Raw genomic sequence first — 22,452 nt, 5'->3', positions numbered from 1 at the left:
ACAATTCAGACAAAAGAGAACCGTCAAAGTAAAAGACACTTCCCGCAAACACACTAAAATGTTTGTCTTTAAACTCACAATAAATATGATTTCTGTCAACTTTATAAACATTTATGATCTCAACCATAAATATTCAATTTTCTCAGTTATACATTTTAGATCACGGTGCAATTGAAAAACATGTTATTCAAAAACTCCCAAAGGAGATTAAATGTAAAATTTTTATTTTAGTTTTTTAAAATACCAGAACTTGCACGTTTTCAGAGATTTTTATCTGTCTGGCTACCTGAGTTCTAAATATCAAATCAGATATAGTGACGATCACTTACTTGCTATTAAATCTCGTAAAATAAAATATTTTTATTTTTATTTACGTACTTTGTACATTTACTTGATTAGAAATTTATCACCACACTTATCTGAGTACAATAAAAATGCATAAATAAATACAAATAAAACGCTTCCCACTTCTGAGACAAAAACTTCAAATATAAAGTTAACATTCCATGCTCTTAATTTGAAAAGAAGACAAAATTGTTTCCGGAATTGTTTCCAATGGCTAGCTTTTGACAGCTAATGACAAGCTAACTCCGGGGGGGGATCCATTTGCTGCGGTGAAATGCGTTAAATTCACCCCGATCGAAGGTATTTTCACTGCTTTTACGATCTCTAAAACTATGTGACAGACCATAAACTGTTTCACTACAGTCAAATTAGAGGCATGCTAGACGCTTGACTCATTTGAAAACATAAACATTGGGGAAATCGGAGCGTCGTCCGGGAGAAGCTCCTGTTTGTTAGGGAGGGCCTTTTCCTTACGTTCAAAGCAGGCTAGCTCCTGGGTGCAGATAGAGAATGCTAATAGGAATATATGCTTTCAGTCTCATTAACTTCCCGATTACTGTAAGGATGTAATGATTTCTAATTTTGTGGATAAATAGCTGCAGAAATGCTGCAATAGCTGTATGTGAGGGGGAGGGGCTTTATGGGCCTCCTCTTCAAAGAGGCAGTCGTGTCTGTAAGGTTCAATGAGTGCTGGAGGTGTTCAAGCTCTCTTTTTTCATCTGCTCCATACAGGCAGGGACTCCCCACTCATTTCTACATGACTGCATTAGTGTGAACCTTCCTGTGGACCAAACCCTGGATGTCAGGTGAACATCAATCAACTTTATGGAGTGAAGAACTTCAGTTGTTATCGGCGAGACCAAATGACCAGTGGAGTTCACCATGAAACCTGTGACCTATCAAAGCATACCGTCATCTGTGAATGGTGTGCATCCAAACATGGCGCTAGAGCGTCTCTTGGGCACCTCCAAGGTGATGTACTGTGAGAAATGTGGATTTACATCCACAGACCCTGTGGCGTTCAAGACGCACATGATCGAGCATGGGACGAGGTTTTACTGTTTTTATTGCAACGCCGTGTCCTTCAGTGAGGCGGAGCTGAACGAGCACTTGAAGCAGCACACGTCAAAGTATCCATTCAAATGTCTCCACTGTGGGCAGGGCTACATGAGGAAGAGGTGTATGATGAAGCACATTGACCGTTTCCATAGTAACAGCCTAAATCAAGGACCTGCTAAGTCTGGCATGACAAAAGCTTTGCCCATTGCTGTCTCCAGTGCCTTAAGAAGTGCGCCCACTGCTGATTCGTTGCTGCCGCCTCCTCCTCGACCTGTCATCCGAGTGGCTGTGCCGACCCCAACTGCACCTGCTGCCAAATTGGGAAAAACACTGGACACAAACTTAACCAATACCACTAATGGCAACACAGAACGCTTGCCTCATTTAAATGGACTCATTCAGCCCAATAGGGCCCTTACAGTGTCTCTACCAGAGGAGGTGAACATCCCCGCTGGCTGCTTGGTGGAACTTGTTGAGGTGAAAACTGTTAATGGGACTAAGGAACTGAAACTGCGGCTCATCTCACAACAAGAAAATGAGTCTGTGATAAAGAACACAAAACCCGCAGTTCTCCAAGACCCTGGTCCGGAGAAGCCGTTGTCTTCCACACTACATCACCCAAACACAATGAGGTCAGTAAGCGCTAGCATGTGCACAGGCAGCAGGAAGCAAAGTGAAATAAAAACAATGGCAAACGTCGGCGTGAACCCTCCGAACAATCCAACGAATGTGGTAACTAAAGAGAAGGTTGTGCTGAAGAGGCCTTCGACGGAAATTATCAACCTGGAGTGTGACACGGTCATCCCAAACAAAGTTTCCAAAACCATTCTCACTCCTATGCGGGATGCAAATACTGGGATTAGAGTTACGCAAGCGGCACCTGTAAACCACCTCTCGTCGTCTTCAGGTGTCGTGTCTGGCAGAGGTCCTATCAGGTTGAATACTGGCCTGCATCCTGTCACTGTGGCAGCTAAAGTTTCTCAGAGGATTGTGGTTGAGAGGAATAATGCAACTGTGGATCTCTCTAAGAGCATTCCACCCAGGAGGTTGTCTGACACAAAAGATGTTCAAGAAGTGTCAGCACCTGTGAAGCTGGGAGCTAGGGAAGTCCACCTCAAGAGCAACTCTGCTTCTAAAGAAGACGTAGATGTAGTGTGCTTGGATCAGCAAAGCACACCAGCTTCAAAGTCCTTAAGATCTCCTGTTTCTCAAGCTTTCAAAGTGAGATCTCCTGCTGTTCTAGTCAATAAAGACAATCTTGCAAATCAAAATTTTCCAATAAAAAGCAGTCTGATGAAACCCTTACCAATAAACACCCCTGTCCTATCTAATCACACAACCCCTACAATATCGACCTGTATCCAGGACGTTGAATCTAAAAACATAGTAAAACATGGAGATGTCTTAGAGCCTCAGAGCTTTCCAGTCATCTCCTCTGTTTTTTCATTAAGCGAGCAACCAGAGGAAAACCAAGGTCCAATTGAACCTCTGGTAATGGCTCTGAGAGGAATAGTGATGCATAAAAAACAGAGCGCAAGTCAAGATCAGATCAGAAACGGCACAGATGAAAAGCTTAAGGCGCCAGCATCAGGCCGGTCCGTCCAGCAGGCTGAAAAAAACGGGGTCTTCACCTGTGATGTGTTACTCACAGAGAAGTCAACTGAGGGTGTGAAAGTAAAAAAGGAGGTTAGCCTGCAGTCACCAGCATTGACACAAAACAATATTCACATCAAGAAGGAAGAAAATGGAGCAAAGATAGGAGACACTAACAAATGCAGCCACAGTCCTGATTTAACGCCTTCCACATGTGAAGATTCTAAGCCTGCTTCACCTGTGGAGAAAGCAAACTCTGTGGATAAAGTACAGCAAGCAGGAAAAGGCAAGGTGGCCGAATCCTCCAGGTTCTTGACCATCTCTCTTAAACGGGTTCAGGTTGGCATCTGGAAAAAAAGCAAGAAAGGACTTAAGGTTCAAATATCCAGAGACAAGCCTCAGCTACCGGCAGGCAGCCTCGATGACTGTACAGTTATCTACCCCATGCCACTGAAGGAGGACCAGCTTGTCAAACGGCCAGGTCCGAACCAGCCGGTGGTGGTGCTTAATCATCCGAAGCCCCGGGCTTGTGTGCAGAGAACAAGGGCGGACTCTTTTTCAGACATGGGAGTCTCTGACGCGACTCCAAAGTGCCAAATTTTAAAAATGAGGCTAAGCAAAGGGATCGGACAGAGCTATGAAGTGATGGGATGTACTGTTAGAGACTTTCCCTGAATGTAGTGTTCCATCTGTGGACAGGAGTGTACATTTATTATAAAAGTAGTGTTATCTTTGAAGTCTTGCAAAATATTAAGGCGGTTATTTTCTTAACGCAAAAAATATGTACACCAATGTTGTAAATTGTGTTATTCTGAATATTCAAGTGCAATGCTGGTTGATGCTTTTATGCCCAGGAATTGGACTGTGTGCCACTGTAGATCCCTTCAATTAATACAGAGTTCTAAATACTGTTCAAGAAGCCTGAACGTTCGTTTGAAGTATTATTAAATGTATTTTACTTAAAACCAGTTTTTATCAGTGATGTTCATCTGACACAGACATGCAGCAACATGAAAATGGTTGAATTACAGGAGTTCATGTTACCTTTCACACAGAATATTGTGGAATATTCACGTTTGTTATTCAGCATTGATAAAATACAAAACAACCTTAATCCAAATATTCAAATCAACAGAGAAGTTATAAATATATCTAATCAATGTTTTTATTTTTCATTGATGATGTTTGAAATTGCTACCACTAGAGTCTGTGAATTTTGTCCAAAAAGTCAACATTTTAGGTGACATGTTTTTACCATTCAGGCACTCCATGATAATCTCTGTGTTTGGAAAATATTCTGTGCTTTTCAAAAGGTCATAGGTCACTGGTAAGTCCATCAAATGAAAAGCCTCAACAAGACCACTGCTGTAAGGTGTGAAAAGTAAAATTTAGACGTAGACTCCGTTGTGCGTTCGTTTTGATGCTTGTTTGGTTAAGTTAATCATCACTGGGCGTTACAGGTGGAAGCGTTTAAGAAGTATTCTTAAACGTATGAAAAGTGTGACAAGAAGTGTAATAGTTGTGTTTTATAACTTAAGTGTTTACTACTCTGTCATCCATTCATTGATGGTAGCATTTTGGGCATCACCAGATGACATGAGGTGATTGAAGGCCTTCATGACTTTAGGGGAAAGTAATAATTTAGACTTAACACTAGTTAGGATGGAGGTAGATGTGGTAGAGAAGGAAATGACTAGTTTGCTTTTTTCCTCTAAACTACCAGGTTAAAAGTCTCAATCATAGTGCATTACTTTATCTTACCATGTGTGAATTACCATAAAGGCTCTTGATTTTTGTGGACACGAACTAAACAAATCTCTTACTGTTTTAAGTTTCCCATCTTATCTCAAGCAAAAGATGTAAAGTATGACAGAGAAACAGATTAACTGTATGAGGAATAAATAGACCCACAGGTTTATTTTTTAAAAAGCTTTTTCTGTCTTGATGATGATAAATGTAATTACTCTTGAGTATTCCAAACCCTGTTGTATATATTTTCTCAACGTTTTAACTTGCATAATCTTTTCTTATGGCAGCACTATGACACCTGTTGGTTATATAATCCTGTCCTACAAGGTGCTAGACCAATGATTACATTCATAGTTTTTGGTTGCCCACGGACGATATTTATGGATGTTTTCTATTTCTTTTTTTTTTTCTTTTTTTTTGTTATGTTTTTGTAAATAGACTTGAATATATAGACCCTATATGTATGTAAAATCAAATGACGGTGTTCATACTAAATGGAGAATGGTCACCACCTCATATCCCTCCTTACGCTGCAGTATCTGAAGCTGCTGTGCAGTCACTGTTATAAATTATTTCAAAGAGTCAGAAACATTTGACCTTGCCTTTACAATACTTCTTATTTGTGCTAGAGTTAGTCATCATGTAGTCCAAATGTGTTTTTGGTTTTCATACATGCTCAGTGTTCATTATTATTGTGTTTCATCCTTTTATAACAGTTGTGTAACTCCATCTTTTCTAATAAAACATAAGAAATATATTAATAACTGACATGTTCTGTTTCCTCTGCAAAAATGTGTAACATCAGCTTTTAATTCACATTGTTTGCCCCCTCCAACACACTCATCTGTTTGCAAACATCAGACATGAGCTCTAGAAATATCACAGTTAATGATGTACAGAAAGCTTGCACAGACTGGTGAATCAGTGTTCATTAATACACTTAATGGTTTTTACTTGCTCTTGGAAAATAACAATTTTAAAATGTAAATTTAATCCCTTTTAATTTACACGGGTGTGGTGATTAGTGCAGATGATGTCAAAATACGGTTGCGAAAATGTAAATCTAGAAAGATTCCAGTTTCTGAAAAACCTTTGAAGACATGAATAGATTAACTCTCTGACTTTTTTTCTGACATTTTGTGCAAGGTCCCTCAACTGTGGGAGGTCTCGATTGCAGTTAGCAAAACAACTACTGTTCCACATTGCACAGGAACAGTAATGTTCCTGTGTAATGTGCACAGGGACATTACTTCAACATTCCTTTATTAGAGATGAAACCCGACAACAGTGAACCAAAAGCAAGATCAACTGACCTGTAAAATGGGAAACTGAATCTTGTGATACGTTAGTACTCCATTTTATCATGTTGTAGATAGACGTTGAAAGTAGGATTTAACAGTTGCCCTCACTGAACAGATTGTTAGCCAGACAAGCTAAAAGTGATGTAATTCCTTATATTTATGTATTTAAACATTGATAAAACTTTTTTATATTCAGGTTTGTGCATGTGTTTGAATATTTATTGGAATTTAAATTGCCTGAAGGGCAAATAACCTGCTCGTTACTGCAGCTGTCACAGGATTTCAAGTGTTTGGCAGCCATTTTGGATTTTGAGTTCCAGGTTAGAGCAAAGATTGTATTTCCCAACTTCAATCTTGGCAAACATTACACAAAAATTGGAGGCAAATGAATAAGAATAATTTTTATTATCATTATTAACAACAAATCATATACCAATTTCAATGTCATCATAATTAACAATAGACATAAATTGTGCAACTGAAGATAACCAGGTCCCAGCACTCCACCCTGAACACCTATGTGCAATATTTTTCTCAGAAATTTAAAAGTATTGTGGGAAATAGCTTGAGATGAAAGCATTTTCTTGGCTGGAAGATGCAGATGTTACTGCAGGAGCTGTATAACATCACTTTTGGTTATTGGACATGTCAGCACACAGTTCTCTGGGCATTTGCTGCTCGCTGCGTTTCTCCCGCTGACGAGTGTTATTGGAAAAATGGAATGGAATTTGATGATTCCTGCTACGGAGTCAAACATCTAGAGAAAAACAAGATGTGAGTTACAATAAATTTAAGGCTTTCATGAGTACAATGTCTAGATGTTATTTTCTGAATTATTATACTTACATCATTTGATCGTTGGCCTGTTCCAAGTGCGTACTTCCTGAGGGACTCAATATACCGGATTTTTACATTATAGACTTTCTTCTCATGATACACGACCAATACCAAGGGTTCACTGTTGGTGTTATTGGAGCAGTCTCGAACTAAATATGCCCCATCCTATTATCAGAGTTAGTAAAATAAGAAAGTAAGTTCAAGTTTAAAAACATTTAATTGAAAACACAGTTAAAGTATTGTTTTTCTTTTACTCTGCTGTTTGTGGAATGTGTTCCTCTTATGTTTCTGGAGAATGTATATTTTTATATATAAAAAGTTAGGACCTTCTAAATTTTCCACAAATAATAATATAAATAGTGTGGTGTGCATTTGTATTTAGCCCCTTTTGCTTTGATTCCCCTAAATAAAATCCAATAGAAATTGTTTTCAGAAGTCACCTAATTGATAAATTGTGCTGACTGAATACAAATGTTCATCACATTTGCAGATTTTCATTTGTAAACCTTTCTATAGACCATAGATCAGTTTCTTAAATAACAATGATCACATAAATTCCCAATAAAATGCACTGTTTGTGGTTGTAGCATGACAAAATGTAATAAAATATAATAGGGCCATGAATATTCTCACGTATTGATATATTGAGATACCTTGTTCACCAGGTGTAAGGCGTGCTCAGCATCTGTGCGATTACAATGTCCAACATACCAGTCTTCCTCACAGTAGGTCTGCAATAACAAATGAACTCATACTTCACTTATCAGCTGTTATTATTAAATGTAGGACAAATTCTTAGTATAAAATGTATGTACAGGATGGCTTACATTAGGCTTGTCCATTGGAACAAAATCATTTTGATCAATGTCTTCTTTGGTTTGAGGCCACTCATGGTGATGACGTCTGGATGCCATCCCTTCTTTGAATAGATGTAACGTGTGACTTATTTGACCAATTTTTAATAATGATTAAGATGATTTCTAATATAAATACTCACCTACATGTTGATGTGACCTGTAGAGAAACATAAAGCTATTTAGAAATTACATTCAGCATCACTTTTAGTCAGAAATCTGATAGTTAAAAGTCCCACCTATTTTCTAAGTCATGAGTTTCCAAATCCAAAGAATGTCGTTGATGGTTCTGCATGCCTGGAACATCTTTAGTGGACTGTGGACCTAAAGGATATTTAGGATAATTACAACAACCCAAATGCTGCATTCATGATTGTCTGAGATTATTTTTAAGCCTTACTTCTGGCATGTGATCTGAAGTCTGCCTGGGAAAATAAAAGAAATAGAAAACAAATGATGCAGGTTAAAGTGAAGTCTTAATTTATCTCTGAGTTTATTTTTTACATGTTTCTCTTAGCAATGGCCCTTTGATTTATCTGAAGACCATTTTATTTATTTGCCTTGAACGTTGGAGGATTTCTTATTACTTTATTAGAGTAACTAAACTGTTTTACTTAAAAACCTTAACTGAATTTATTTTTATTCTTGATATGGATCCAAAAAATAATTAAAGCAAAAATAAATAAATAAATAAATAAATAAATAAATAAATAAATAAATAAATAAATACATTGTTTGCTGTTTTTATTTCTCTCAAAAACCCAATGTAAAAAACCTAAACAAAACCAAGAAAATATTTTGGACACACTTTCTAATTGAACTCAATTAGAAAGTGTGTCCAAACTTTTGGTCTGTACTGTATATTAGTCAGTTTGAAAAAAATAATGAGCTGAGAAGTCTGACTCTTTGAAAGTAAACTTCAGATAAAAGAGGGCTGGCTCATGACTTTTGCCCAGTAATAAAGAAACCATTGGTAAAACTGGCTATGATTATAAAAATAAAGTAGGGTGCACTTACTTTTTCGGTGTTTCTCATTCGTCTACTGAAACCAAAAGACATCAAGAGAAAGTATTATTCCACATTAGCTGAGATTTTACCAACCAGCAGATGGCGACATTGCTATACTTTACAATCAGTATCAAACTGCATAAAGCAGTGGTGCTGACATCCTGCATGCTGTAGTTCTCTCACTGGTTTAACGCACCTGGATCAAATAATGGCTTATTAGAAGACAAAAGAATAACATCAACATGCTGAAAAGGTTGTAACTATCACCAGCGAGAGAACTAAAACACTCAGGATGCCGGCCCTTATGGACCGAGTTTGGGCACCACTGGCACAAGATTTTGATCAAGTAATGGCATCGCGGACTGTACTTACTCACTCCTGAAGGTTTCATGCACAGCCAGCCCAGCAAGGTTGTCGGATACGTCCAAGGCAGAAGGTGGGTGTGGCGAAGAACTTCTGGAAAGCATAGAGTCTTTATGAATCTGCTCAGCTGAAGTTAAGGAGTAAGACTTCAAGTAAATATTTATATGTAATTACCTGCGAGAATTCTGTCAAATTTGAAAAAAAAAAAAATGGAGAAGAATCATGTATTTAACAAGTCAAAATCAAAACTTTAAGCACCAATAAAAAAAAAAAAATATTACACAGACGTTTACTTGCTCTTCTGACTCCAAAGGTGGGGGCCTCCTATCTGTGAAAGCAGCATGTAATTATTTTTGATTATTTGAGTTTCCTATATTAACCAGAGTGATAACTTGCTTTGTTAGGTATTGAATGGTCTTACCCATTTTAATTTTTTGCCGTCCTGGCTTTATGTCTCTATTTACAACTGGAACTGAAGTGCAAAAACAGAAACAACAGAAATTAAAATCAGATGTTAAAGCACAAATCATAGTAATTAGTTTAAGAATGAATTTACAATAATACTACAGGATCTACTTGTATTTTTTGGAAGTACATTAATGAAGGGTTTTTGAATATTTGTTGTAGGAACAGGATTGTTAACTATGTATGTAGTTTTACTTTCAACTGTACAACCAGAGTTAAAAAAAAGGGTTTCGATCAAAGCACACCATGTGTTGAAATGTCATATTCAAATCAAACTAAGAGTTCATGGCAAGACTTTAAAGGCAGTATCCATCTTAAACTGGATAAGCATGGGGCAAATATTTCTGTGTTTAGACATTCACAGCTGGTGAAGACATGTCTGAGAGATCTATGAACTTTTGACTCAGGAGGCCTGAAAACACACTTAAAAAAACAAGTGTTATTCAGCGATATACAATCCCAATAAAATACATTGAATTCTGTTTCTGTAACATGAAAGAATTTTAAAAAGCACAGCATGTAAAGTAAGAAACATGTTCTATATTTCCCAAAGCATAAGAATGTCTAGTTTACCTTTATATTCAGGGCTCTCTCTGGGTGGACATCTAGGAAGGGGTCTACGCTGATTGATTGAAGAGCAGAACAGAGCATTTAAAAGCAGTATAGTGGCACAATTGAAGTAATTTACAAGCAGTGAAAACCAGGCTTACAGTAGAGATTGATGATGCAGATGATGACCACTGAACATCCCTGTCTTGAAGGCAAATAAAAATATCATCATCATATTTGTATTAGTAATGGCAAAAGTTTTGTTTGAATTTTAGTTCTTATCAAAACACTGCAACTTGGTCAGCGCCATACCCGGTTTTGCACAGAAATAAAAAATAAAAAAATCACTCTGATTGCCAACAGAGACTGCTGCAAGTGTAAACATTTAAGAGATGCATTGGGTACATGGTTGGAAACATGCAGCTGTGAAGCCCCTGGCTGATAGCCACATCCAGGCAGGAGAGAAAAGCCTGTCTGTTCCCATTACTCTTTCCCCCTCCTCGGCTCCTGGATAATTGTAATCTCCCGCAGTCTGACTCAGCCAACAGATGGCCCTGGAGACCCACTAGCAGATCATGCTCACTCAGCATGAGCTCTCAGTCAGAGCCACACTCCTCCCTGTCTCACCATACATTTAGCCAAGCTGTTTTTACTTCTTTTTGCAAGAACTTCTTTCACACTCATTCTAATTATATGCACAAGCGCATACTCAGCCCCTGAGTCTTGGCTAAAGTGTAAAGTACAACTTTAAGCTTCTGTCATACTGTTTCTTATCTTGCCATGTGTATTGGCTTTTTAAAAACCTGTGTAATATTGGTATAGCAGAAAATGTCCCCCATAATACAATGGATTTTTTTGGAAGATGAAGTCAGCATCTTGGAGAACATGAGTTGGTTTGATGTGAGATTTTGGATGTGCGAGGATTAATTGTGAGAAATTCAGATATTTTATTTCTTTTTTATTTATTTATTGTTTTAATATTAAAGAATTAACTGACCATCTGGGAATGAAACTGCAATGCTTCCCAACTTTCCCCAAACAGTTTGATAATTATTAGCCAAATGAATGTTCATATCAAGCTTCTGTTAGGTTCATTCATAACATTTGAGTTGAAATGAGGGACATCTGTTAAAGTACTCTTTGGCTACACATAAAGCACACCGTTTTCTTGTATGCCATCGAGAAATCAAAAGACATTTGCCAAGATATGAAAACGACAACTGTGGACCTTCAGATGTCTGATTCATCCTGATGCCTTAAGATGTAAGTATGAACAGGATGGAAATGTCCAGTCTAAAAACTGATCAGGAAGGAGACAAATCCTGTGTCTGAGAGAAAAACTGTATCAAAGGTAAAAATAAAAGACCTTGTGAGCTGCGTTATTCACAGTGAAATGAGTCCTTCCCCATATTGGTGAACTTCCCAAAACACACGCCATCATGAAGAAAGGACATCCTCAAAAATCCCAAGACAACAGACAGGATGTTAAAGAACAGGAAGTTTGGGCAATAAGTGTGTCCAAAATGGACAATGAACCAAAACATACTAAGAAGTTATTGACAGTAAGCCAAATTTTTTTAAGTGTCCATCAAAGAACTCATGATCTCAGTTCCACGGAAAATTTGTGAACACAGTTGAAAAAGTGTTTGAGCGAAAGATGATGTGCAAACCTGACCCAGTTAACTTAAATTACAGCATGCTATGGTAATGTGATGTCATGTAAGTCATGAGGTTTAAAAAACAAGGCTACTCAATTCTAAGGAAATTAGTGCATATTTCTAACAAGTGGAAATTCTTTTTGTAATCGAATGAAAAGCGTAGTTGAATATAAAGTCTTGCAGTGTTTTATCTGTTGATATAGTGCATAGAAATGTCTTTCAACTGTATCTGCCTTGATTTATTTAGTTTATCTCATTACTAGTCATAAATAGACATCATATATTTAATATATACAATTTTAGTACAATTTTAGTACTTGCATTTTTAACGGTCTTTTTTTATGTTGATTTGTTCAACAAATATAGACAATAAAATCTATGACAACATATTCATCTTTCTTAAATTGAAGTTTCACTCTCCCTGGAAATATCAAGAATTCATCTTCAGACTTGTACATTTTTATTTGAGAAGATATAAGGTGGCGGGATGCACAGTGGTGCAGTTGGTAGAGCTGTTGCCTTGCAGCAAGAAGGTCCTGGGTTCGATTCCCAGCCCGGGGTCTTTCTGCATGGAGTTTGCATGTTTTCCCTGTGCATGCATGGGTTCTCTCCGGGTTCTCCGGCTTCCTCCCACAGTCCAGAAGCATGACTGTCAGGTTAGTTGGTCTCTAAATTCTCCCGAGGTGTGAGTGTGTGTGTGTGAATGGTTGTGTGTCCTGTATGTCTCTGTGTTGCCCTGCAACAGACTGGCGACCTGTCCAGGGTGAACCCCGCCTCTTGCCCGGAACATAGCTGGAGATAGGCACCAGCAACCCTCCCGATCTCCCTCCCAATCTCTCTAAGGCACAAGGGTGAACAGAAAATGGATGGATGGAAGATATAAGGTGGACTGCATGTTAATAAGCAGGGAGAGCCACTGAGTTATGGACTTTATAGTCAAGCTAACTCATAGTTACAAAAAAAGAAGAGTACCCCAGACATACACTTGTATTTTAGAGAGATTTAAGTGAAAGTGAAACAATGGGTGCTAAATGTACATCTTTGTTCTTACCTGCGTACTCTCTCTCATCATTTATAGGCCTAGCAGGAAATATGCGCACATTGTGCACTTCCTCCTGGTCATCCACCACATCATACTCAGACTCCATCTTGCCGTCAGTGTCACCACATATCTGAGCTTTGTTCCGGTCTTCTTTGATGCGATCCTGCAAACACAGAATTGCAACTACTTTATACAACACTTATTTCCAGAAATGGTAGCCTGTGGTCTTAGTACGCTTAAATTCTTCTTATTACAGTACATGTACAGTAGAATATTCTGAGCCATTGCTTTTTAAAATCTAAATCCGTACTTATTGAAAAGCACAGGAAGTTGTGAAGTCTTGCAACACAACCTGCTTGTCCGCCAGAGATTTCCTTTTTTAAGCTTTTGATTCACACTGACGCACTCTTGCATTCAGCCTCAGAGAGGTAACAGCATTATGCTTCACAGTTTTAAATAATGAGCACATTGTTTCAGTCAGAAAATAGATTATGTCTCAGACTTTAAGACTAAACAACGATGGTAAAGCTGGATAAATGCATTTGATTATGACAACTGCAACAATGGTCCCAGAAAGAAAAATCAAAGTAGTTTATCCTAGTTGATATTCTTTGTGCTTTCACATGAAAAACTACGTTGACACATCAGACAAGATTGATTTCTCTCTCTTGTTTTTTTTTTTTTTTTGGTAAAATTTAACACTTTCTTCCAGGCGTGAACAACATTAGGTGTGAAGAAACGATCACACATGATGAACTCATCCTTTAGGATATTGCTTTACAAATAAAGATATCTACTTCTTTTTGTTTATATTTACCACATTTGTTATCACAGCTGTAGTTAATTAATTACTTTTCAAACCATCCAGAAAAAAACATCTACTGTTGCAATAAACAAAGGTACTGAAATTCATTATCTTGGCAGTTTTAGATTTTAAATTATTTTCACTCAGCCAATAGATTTGGTTTTGATTGAAAACATGAGAAATACATCTCAAAATATCTTAAAAAAGTCAGATGAATATGTTTTGAAAAAAGTGTTTTATTTTTTTTTCATATTTTATTAAAACATTAAAATTTCACTTAAACCCCTGATGTAAGTGAAATTGAAAACTCTATACTGCTGTCACAGGAGTCGAGCAATTCTTGACCAGCTTTTCAAATGTTTACACAGGTATTTTGACAATTCATCTTTATTATTGATGATTTCCAAGTATTTACCCTCACCCTAATTTTTTCAGGTTCTGAATTAGATTTAATTCAAGTCTTTGGTTGGGCAACTAATTTACTTTCAGAAACAAGAAACATATTGGTAAAATGAAAAGATTACATGAAACCTAATTATTACATGGGTATTAATAACAGGTAATTGCAGAATATAGGTATAGACTGTTGTACATAAAGTTTAAAATGACAAAATTCTGTACTGCTCACAGAAATCTAAAGTTTTTGTTATGTGAGTTAAGATAACTAACTTACATTTGTGATAAAAATGACATGAAAGCATAATCTGTAAATAGATGTGTTAAGGGGAAAAAGTCTGATGCAGAAACGTCTCACAGCCTGACTAAAAGTAACCTTGTATAGTAAAGTATATTAGTTATTTTGAAAATGTGAGACTGCATATATCCTGATGAGAGATGTGACTATTTATGAAGCAGGTGTCATCACCAGCTCTAGGTTAAATCACCCCTTTCCAAATTTGCATGAACAAAATTGTCATTTTGTTTGTTCCTAATAAACCATTTTGGCCTCATGTACTTAGACGATGGTCATTCAGTTTATTTATTTTTTTATTAGATATTTTTGCTAATCCTTTTAGGGCTGGGCAACTCCAGGTCTCAAGGGCCAGTCTCCTGCAACTTTTAGATGTGTCTCTACTTCAACACACTTGAATCAAATGATGAGGTCATTAGCAGGACTCTGGAGAACCTGACTGCACTTAGGAGGTGATTCAGCTGTTGGATTCAAGTGTGTTGGACCAGGAGTTGGAGCTGTGATAATGGTGAGTGTGTTGGACATATCTAAAAGTTGCAGGACACCGGCCCTCGAGGACCAGGATTGCCCATCCCTGCCATAAATAGCTATACAAGCATCAAAATCTCATTTTAAATTAATTTATGTATAATTTATATTTTTATTTAAAAAAAATCTGCTTTTACATTTCATTCTAATTAATGTCCAGTTGGATCCCTGCTGGGCACATTAATGCAAAAATAACTGGTAATGAATCAAAACCCATGTACTTTATTGCAAAAAATCTTGTGCAAGCGTAAGCCCTATGATTTTCTATGGAGTGATTAGCTTTGATTATACCTTGCCAAATGCACAGTGGCTTACCTATGCAGTTTCCAACATGCTGACCAGGGATATAAAACATGCTCTTTGAAGAGATGTTGGAATAACTAGAGGGATATAAAAATGAGGCAATTCTAGAGTTTTTCAGACATTGCGAGCTTCGTGTGTCAGAGTTTTGTGGCGTTGTTGGAGGCAAAGAAGCACCGAGACTTGATTTTTATATTGTAAATGGCAGAGACTTCACAGCTTAATTAGTTTCTTTTCTTAGTGTCTTTTGCTGCTGTCAGCTGTTAAATGAAAGTAGTCCCCTCTACAATGAGTGTTCTGGTATTTGAAACTCCAACTAATTACTTATCCTCTATTTATGCAATAGAATGTCATCATGTTATGTAATAAATTTAGTTTGTTTTGAAGCTTGTCCTAACCTAGCAAGATATTACTACTAATTAGCCTGGTAATGCTAACATCCCTGGGTGCTTTCCTCGTTGATGGATAAACTATTATCCATATATTAAATAAATATTTTTTCTTTTGTGGGATTTTTATTCATGACCTTCAAATTTTTTTTTAAATAAATGGCATTTTGGTATTAAGAAAGTGTTACTCATTATGAGCGCCACTCTGTCCATACAATTTGTTTTCAGAATGCCAGTCTTAGAAACTTTAGGCTGAAAATATTAAAATGTTCCCTAATATTACAATAATTTGGAAAGTTGTATAGTCTTCTTCACATGAGTCAATTTTAAATCAATGGCTACAAAAGCTGCTGTAATGTATAATTGATTTTTATTGATTGTGGAAATAGATAAACGATTTGCCAATTTGGTTATTTTCAACCTGCAATGGGAATATTATCAAAATGAATTAAATAAAAATGTTATCAGAACATTCTAATATATGGGTTCTAACCTATCAAGCAAACTGAGCTGCATAAGTAATTTTCCAATCATCAGAAACATCTTCATTGACCACAAGAATCAAAACATAGCAGAACAAGAACAAAGTTAATTCAGGCCAGAGTACTTCTTGCTTTGGAAAAGACAAGTCCAGAACTCTCTTCAAGTCCATGCCATCGGAAATGTGCCAATGAAGTTATTTTTAATCTTCTATTGTGTGTTTTTCTAAATTAAAATACAGAAAGCCATAAACAACCTTAGGCTCTAAATGCTCTGTGATGTTCTGTATTTGTTGATCCCAAACATTACGTATATATATAAACTGCTTTTAATGAACTCAAGCATACTTTAAATTTCTGATTAATTTACAATGGGATTTAAACATGCCATGAGATAAAAACTGACCCTAGAAGTAGATGAACCAATAAGAACTCTCAAACCAGGGCTTCAAGATGAGACGCTTGTTCAGGCCGTGTCATAATCTGATTTTCTAACTAACAGAAAACTTTTTTATTTTTAAAATCACAATATTAAAGTTTTGTTTTTTCATATTGAGGTTGCATCGTGGCAAATTTGTTTGTGCGGTTGCCTTACAACAAGAAGGGCCACGTTCTGCGTACTGGCATATGCTCTTTCTGTCGACGAGTTTATATGGGTTCACTTTATCTTCCTCCCAACTTCCAAATAATTCTTGTTAGATTAACTGGTCCCTCTAATTTACCCTTTGAAGTTGGCTCTTTGCCCTGTATGTTGCCCAGTAATTTAGACCTATGCAGTGTATACTCTGTTTGCAGTGTATGCTCTAAATGAGCATAGAGACTGAATGGATGGATGGATTTTCACATAATTCAAACGAGTGCTCGCTTCTCAAGTGTTTGAACTAACAGATAATGGTCAATGTGCCTTTTCAGCAAAAATTATTAGATCCTGCTGCCCATCATCACCATTATCTGTTCCTCAGCTCATTGAAGCAACACATTATTACAGGTACTCAACACAAAATTATAAAGAATTGCTACTCCAGCTCCATATATTGCACAATTTAAGTGTTTCAATAACTGAGAATTGTGTACACATCTCCAAACAAATAGAAAGAAGCCAGAAACACGTGACTGTGGATATAAAACAAGTTTACAAAATGTAAATTAAACAACAACAAAACAAAAATCCCCAATACAGCTGCTGTAATTTTCAGTCAAAACATCAAAAAATAATCCCTGTGCTTTCCGTGTTATATTTACAGAAGATCAATAATTTTAAAAACTTTCAGCTGACTCCAAACGATCCCCCTTGGGAACATTCATGTGGAACCAGAGTTACTGGAGCACCATAACTCTCCATTATCACAGCGAACTCATAGCTGCTCCTTTTCTCGGCGGCTAACGAGGGAGAAAAACAGAAATGAAAAACATCATTAGTTGGGTGTTCTGCTAAAGAATGTGTCCTTCCAACTCAGTTTGTTCTTGGATTTGTCTTCCTCAACAGTCAGACATGCAGAGGAATAGGGTCTTTAGTAGCAGCACGCTGTGCTGGTTGTGGTTCCCTGCTGCTTTCAACAAGGGTGCAAGTCTTTGCTCTTCACATCAGGAAGAGTCTGAATTACATTTTTTAATTCAATATTTTTTTTTCATACTCAAACATTGAACAGCTTCATTACATAATTTGTCTTGTGAAAAGTATATAATCTTTATCTCTTTTTTAATTATAAGTTAACATAAATTCACACATATTTTCTTGGTGTTATATACATCACAAGATGGAACTATTAACAATTTCATCCTCATGTTTTTTAAATGAATTTAGCACACAAAATGATCTTGTAAGCTTTCAAGTATGATGCAATGTCCATGTTAATTTCACCGCACTCTACTTTAGATTTTTTTAGAGCATTACTTCATCGAATGTAACCAGTTGCTGATGTTTTTTTCTTTTTAAACTTCAGAAAGATATTTCCTTTTAAACATACACGTTTCAACTTTCGTATCTGTTCAGAGGCTTTTCTTGTAAATTTAGAGCGATTTCAAAAGAGGCTTGAATAGAGTTGCGGCCCAGTAAAGGTCACAAATCATTTCTCAAAACATCACAGTTTATTTCAGCACTAAGCATTAATTTCACCTGGCAGTGAAATGAAAATATGAAAATATGTATGTGAAAATATATATTCTTACATTTGTCAATACTTAGAGTAATCAGACACATCACAGATTCAAGAAAACATCTTGTGCACAAAGAAGAAGAATGACGACTCACAGAGTAGCAAACGTTTTCCTAGCTTTCTTATTCATTACTATATGTCAAATAATTTAATCTTAAGATAGGAAAAAGTTATTTGACCCTGATGAAACAAAACACGTATTTATGCTTTAAAACATTTGTGGATAAAATCCTTAAGATTTTAAGATTTGTTTTAGAGACCGGCTGTTTGTAAAGAATGAACAAAGTCTTTACCTTAAAATTAGCTACATTGTGGTGGTAAACAAAAATGTCTAATTTGGCTTTCAAGTTTTATAATGCTTTATTTATTAATCACTCAAATAATCACAATAAAGTAATTTGAACTAAGCATCAACTGGCTATATTTGGGGACACTACCATTTTAAAAATTTATGGTTTTAAAGCACAGCAATGTTATATCATACGTTTCTTATGGCTTAAAAAGATTTACTGAAATGCCAGAAAATTAACCAGAGTTTTCTCCAACTGGTTGACTCATACTAAAAAGCACAACTTCCCCTTCCTCAAATGTTGCTGTGCACTGCAGATCAGCTGACCAAAAAAGGGTTCTACAGTTTTTTTTTTCTTTGTTTTGGTAATTTAGACAAGATTGACTGTAGGGAAATACTTTTCTTATATCTTAGTTCAATCCATTCTGTTGCCTTTTAATTATTTAATTTATATTCTAATTCCATTGTACAATTTCACACAAAAATAATAACTTGTAAAATTTCTTAAGTTTTATATATTTTGATCATTTTCAATGGTCTTGTTTTACAAATTATCATTTTAATAAATTATATTTTTCCACAGCACTGCGCTTTATTTTTGTATGAGACGTGTAAAAAAACAAGCAGATTTGGTTGTATTAAAATAATGTCAAATAAGTACTATGAATAATATTTTCATTACCATATTAATATTATCTTAGCAGCATTATAAACAATTCTTCTTGTTCTTCTTTCAAAAGATAGCTAACAAATATTTATATATTTTAACATTTGTCTTAAAGTTTTAGTCACAGGCCCCAGCTTTGTTTAGTTTTACTGAACCAAAGTCAGTCTTGTCAGCAAAGCACCTCGATTCTTCAGGTAGGATTTAAACCCGTGTGGATTGTCGGATTGAAAGACATTCTTTTTCAAATAAATTATATTGTTCTCTTACTGGAGTTTTTAACTCTCTAAGTGATACATAGAAGAATTCGCTCATTATTAAAACTCCCCTTCTCTGCATTTGCCAGGTTTTAAATTCACTTAGCTGTGTGGACAAGTGAAACAGAAATAAGGAAAGAAAACCAACCCAAAATAGATGCTAGGACAATTTAGCAAAAAAGGAAAAAAAAAGAAAATGCCAGCAGACAGTAAAGAACACCAGCTCGCATTTCTAAAGGAAAACTGTGTCTCCGTAGTCTCAGATTTGGCACTGAGGTACAAAGCTCAGTGGGAGCCGCCTGGCTTCTTCACAGAGCTTACTGAGACATGGAGAGTGGGGTGAGATGAGGTGTATGAAAAGAAGGAGGGATTAAATAGAAGGAGTTAGCATCTGAGGATGAGGACTTACTCTGGAAAACGAACTCTGGCCTTGTGGGAATGGGTGCAGGGGATTTTGTTGGATCATAACGCCCTGACTTCTCAAGGATTTGTGACCTGGCTTTGCTTTGTGTACCAAGAAAGCATCAGCTGTAGAGATCCAATAAAGGTTTGGTCTCAGAAATTATAGAAAGGGTATTCAAAAAGGATGTGGATAGAAGGAATATTAATAATACTATGTTGGTATAACATGTCTGTATATGCATTAGGAGAGCTACAGTTAAGCCTAAGTTTATTTAAATCCATTTAGGCTTTAAGGCAATCTTTTTAATCTAGCCAACTTCCCTTTGGTTACTGGAAATTATAATGATGTTTTGAAGTTTTACAGCAACTTGAATCTGATAGAAAATCTCTAAGCCATTTAAGATTAGGGTGATGGCCAGAGGGCTTCCAAATTTAAAGATTTGTCACAAGCTCATTGCCTGTGACAAATCATCAAATTACCAGTGAAAATGCAAAATGCTGGTCAGCAGTTGTAGAAATAGTTTCCATTACATTAATGACTTCCAACAAACATACCTTTCTTAAAATGTAAATAAAACTAGTTTATTTTTTCAAAACAATTCTCCTTTTACATTGCTTTAATACCATTCGAGAGATGCTAGTCTCATCTAAGGAAAAATCTTTTCAAAAATAAATGCCAGGGTGTGCTGTGGTGGCGTAGGGGATAGTGCAACCCATCTTTGGAGGCCTTGAGTCCTTGATGCGGCTGTCGCGGGTTCGATTCCCAGACCCGACTGACATTTGCCGCATGTGTTCCCCCCTCTCCGTTCCCCTTTCCTGTCAGCCTACTGTCATATAAGGGACACTAGAGCCCACAAAAAGACCCCCTGGTGGGAAAAAATATATATATAAATGCCAGAGTTTAATGACTAGTTTAATCCTGAACGAGTAGGAGATTTGTTTTAAATAATCACAATTTGCTTTGGTTTAATATAGTTATATTATAAAGCTTTAAATGCAACATATTTGCATTTTGCTTTGTTATTTAACAACATTTCCATATAAAATAAAATTACCATGATGCACATATGTGAGATTCTAAACTTCTGTAGGAAATCTTTAAAGTGTTTCCCATCTCTCCAATCTTTTTCATCCATTTTTAACCAAGACAAGCCTCTCTTTCCTTACTTTAGTTTATAATTTTGCAGAAATACACAATTCAAAGAGTAGGAATAAAAATTCAGTCTACCTACCTTTCTGAAGACTTGAACAAAAGTGCACACCTGTGTCAGCGGGTATCCAGCAAACTCTATGTCTTTGGTTTGTATTCGGCTACAGAAATAAAACGTCTGCAGTTTTTCTTCTTTTGCCGTACACCGAACAGCAACACTCGAGTGGTTTCAACTTTTCTGTGAGTGACGAGCAGCCCACTGCAACCTAAAATGACTTCCTGTGTGGTGACTTACTGCCATATTACTTGAGGTGTGTGTTTTAGACAATGTGTACGACTTCTTGAGTTGTGTTCTATGATAACTTGGCATTTCTCGCTGTGTTAAATGCTAGCAGTGAAAAGAATGAACAAAATATTCATCAGAAGCATTGCTTTTCAAATCGGCATTTCTCTATGATAATCATCTTCTTTAATAAGAATCAGTAATGTTTCCTATGTTCTGTTTTTGACACCTTGTTCTTGCTTTATGTGCATCATTACTTTTGCCCAACAACCAATCACAAAATCTATATGTTAATCAGAACATTACTTCTTTAAATTAGGGTCATAGCAGTATGTCACAGCATCGGTTATTTCTGTTGAGGTGACATTTCAGCTTCTGCTTTACTGGCTACAAAAGGAAGCGGGGTGACATTTGCTCTTCTCATTTCCATCTGCTTTTATTTCTGCATCAAACAAGAAGGTGAGCCCAAATTTAAATGTGTGACTACTTTTAATTAAAGGTTAACCTTTCAAAGCAACATTACTCTTCAGTGCCATAATTTTATTTCGGAAAATAAACACCAAGTTAGGTTGTAAACGGCTCCAAATAGGTTTTCTTGTAGAGATTTGTAACTTCAGAAGGGAGCTGGCAGTGTAGTAGAGACTAAAACCTGGCATAAAAAGCAGCTTTGAGTTGCGTTGTGCATATTTTACTGAAGTTGGATTTTATGTCTGAGCATAAAAAAAGCTAACAAATTGATATAAAGGATGAAAGGGCAGGCATTAGACAGGAGACGTAAACAACAAATGAACATAGTTCAATTTGTAATGTTTGGCTCAGTTTTAAAAATGTGGTTCATTCACTTCTTAATTCACCCATTCATCATCCATACCTGCCTAACATTTCAGGGTGGGCTAGTTATTATCTGCAGGGATCATTGAGCTCCACATTGAACAGGTCACTAGTCCAACACAAGGCAACACAAAGACACACAGGACAAACAACCGATGTGTCTCTGTGAACAACAACACTAAGTTTTTGCACTGATTCTGAAATACTCAGCTACGTTAAATTGAATTTGGATTACTTATGAAGCATTCATTGCATTACGTTATTGATTTTGCAGCAACACCATTTTCTGAGCAAATGTGGCAACAGTGTGAAAGAAATGCTTTCCTTTAAAGGAGAGCCTCATTATGAGCAACAGCAGTCTATTGTAAATCACTGGGAATAGAGAGAGTGGACAGTTCTACTGTG

General features: G+C 36.5%; 2 protein-coding genes across 2 annotated transcripts; one reads left to right on the top strand and one right to left on the bottom strand.

Moving 5' to 3' along the window:
• The first annotated feature begins 548 nt into the window (after nt 1-548).
• LOC122837042 lies at nt 549-3,962 on the top strand. The gene is made up of 2 exons (XM_044127109.1): nt 549-645; nt 1,078-3,962. The coding sequence occupies exon 2, from the start codon at nt 1,228-1,230 to the stop codon at nt 3,670-3,672; it is 2,445 nt and encodes an 814-aa protein (XP_043983044.1). The 5' UTR covers nt 549-645; nt 1,078-1,227; the 3' UTR covers nt 3,673-3,962.
• A 1,169-nt stretch (nt 3,963-5,131) lies between these two features.
• Nucleotides 5,132-21,162, bottom strand: LOC122837467 (cytokine-dependent hematopoietic cell linker; the record flags this gene model as incomplete). Its single annotated transcript, XM_044127821.1, has 16 exons — nt 5,132-6,804; nt 6,894-7,049; nt 7,538-7,615; nt 7,712-7,803; nt 7,882-7,898; nt 7,978-8,062; nt 8,139-8,163; nt 8,756-8,780; nt 9,119-9,202; nt 9,284-9,294; nt 9,391-9,437; nt 9,531-9,581; nt 10,148-10,196; nt 10,285-10,328; nt 12,833-12,986; nt 21,016-21,162. Coding segments are annotated over 16 exons (1,218 nt in total), but the record flags the coding sequence as incomplete, so codon positions are not given.
• Between the last annotated feature and the right edge of the window lie 1,290 nt (nt 21,163-22,452).

Source organism: Gambusia affinis, linkage group LG09 (genome assembly GCF_019740435.1).
Source record: "Gambusia affinis linkage group LG09, SWU_Gaff_1.0, whole genome shotgun sequence".
Taxonomy (NCBI): domain Eukaryota; kingdom Metazoa; phylum Chordata; class Actinopteri; order Cyprinodontiformes; family Poeciliidae; genus Gambusia; species Gambusia affinis.
The sequence above is the reverse complement of the archived record's forward strand: the minus strand, read 5'-3'. Positions and strand labels throughout refer to the sequence as shown.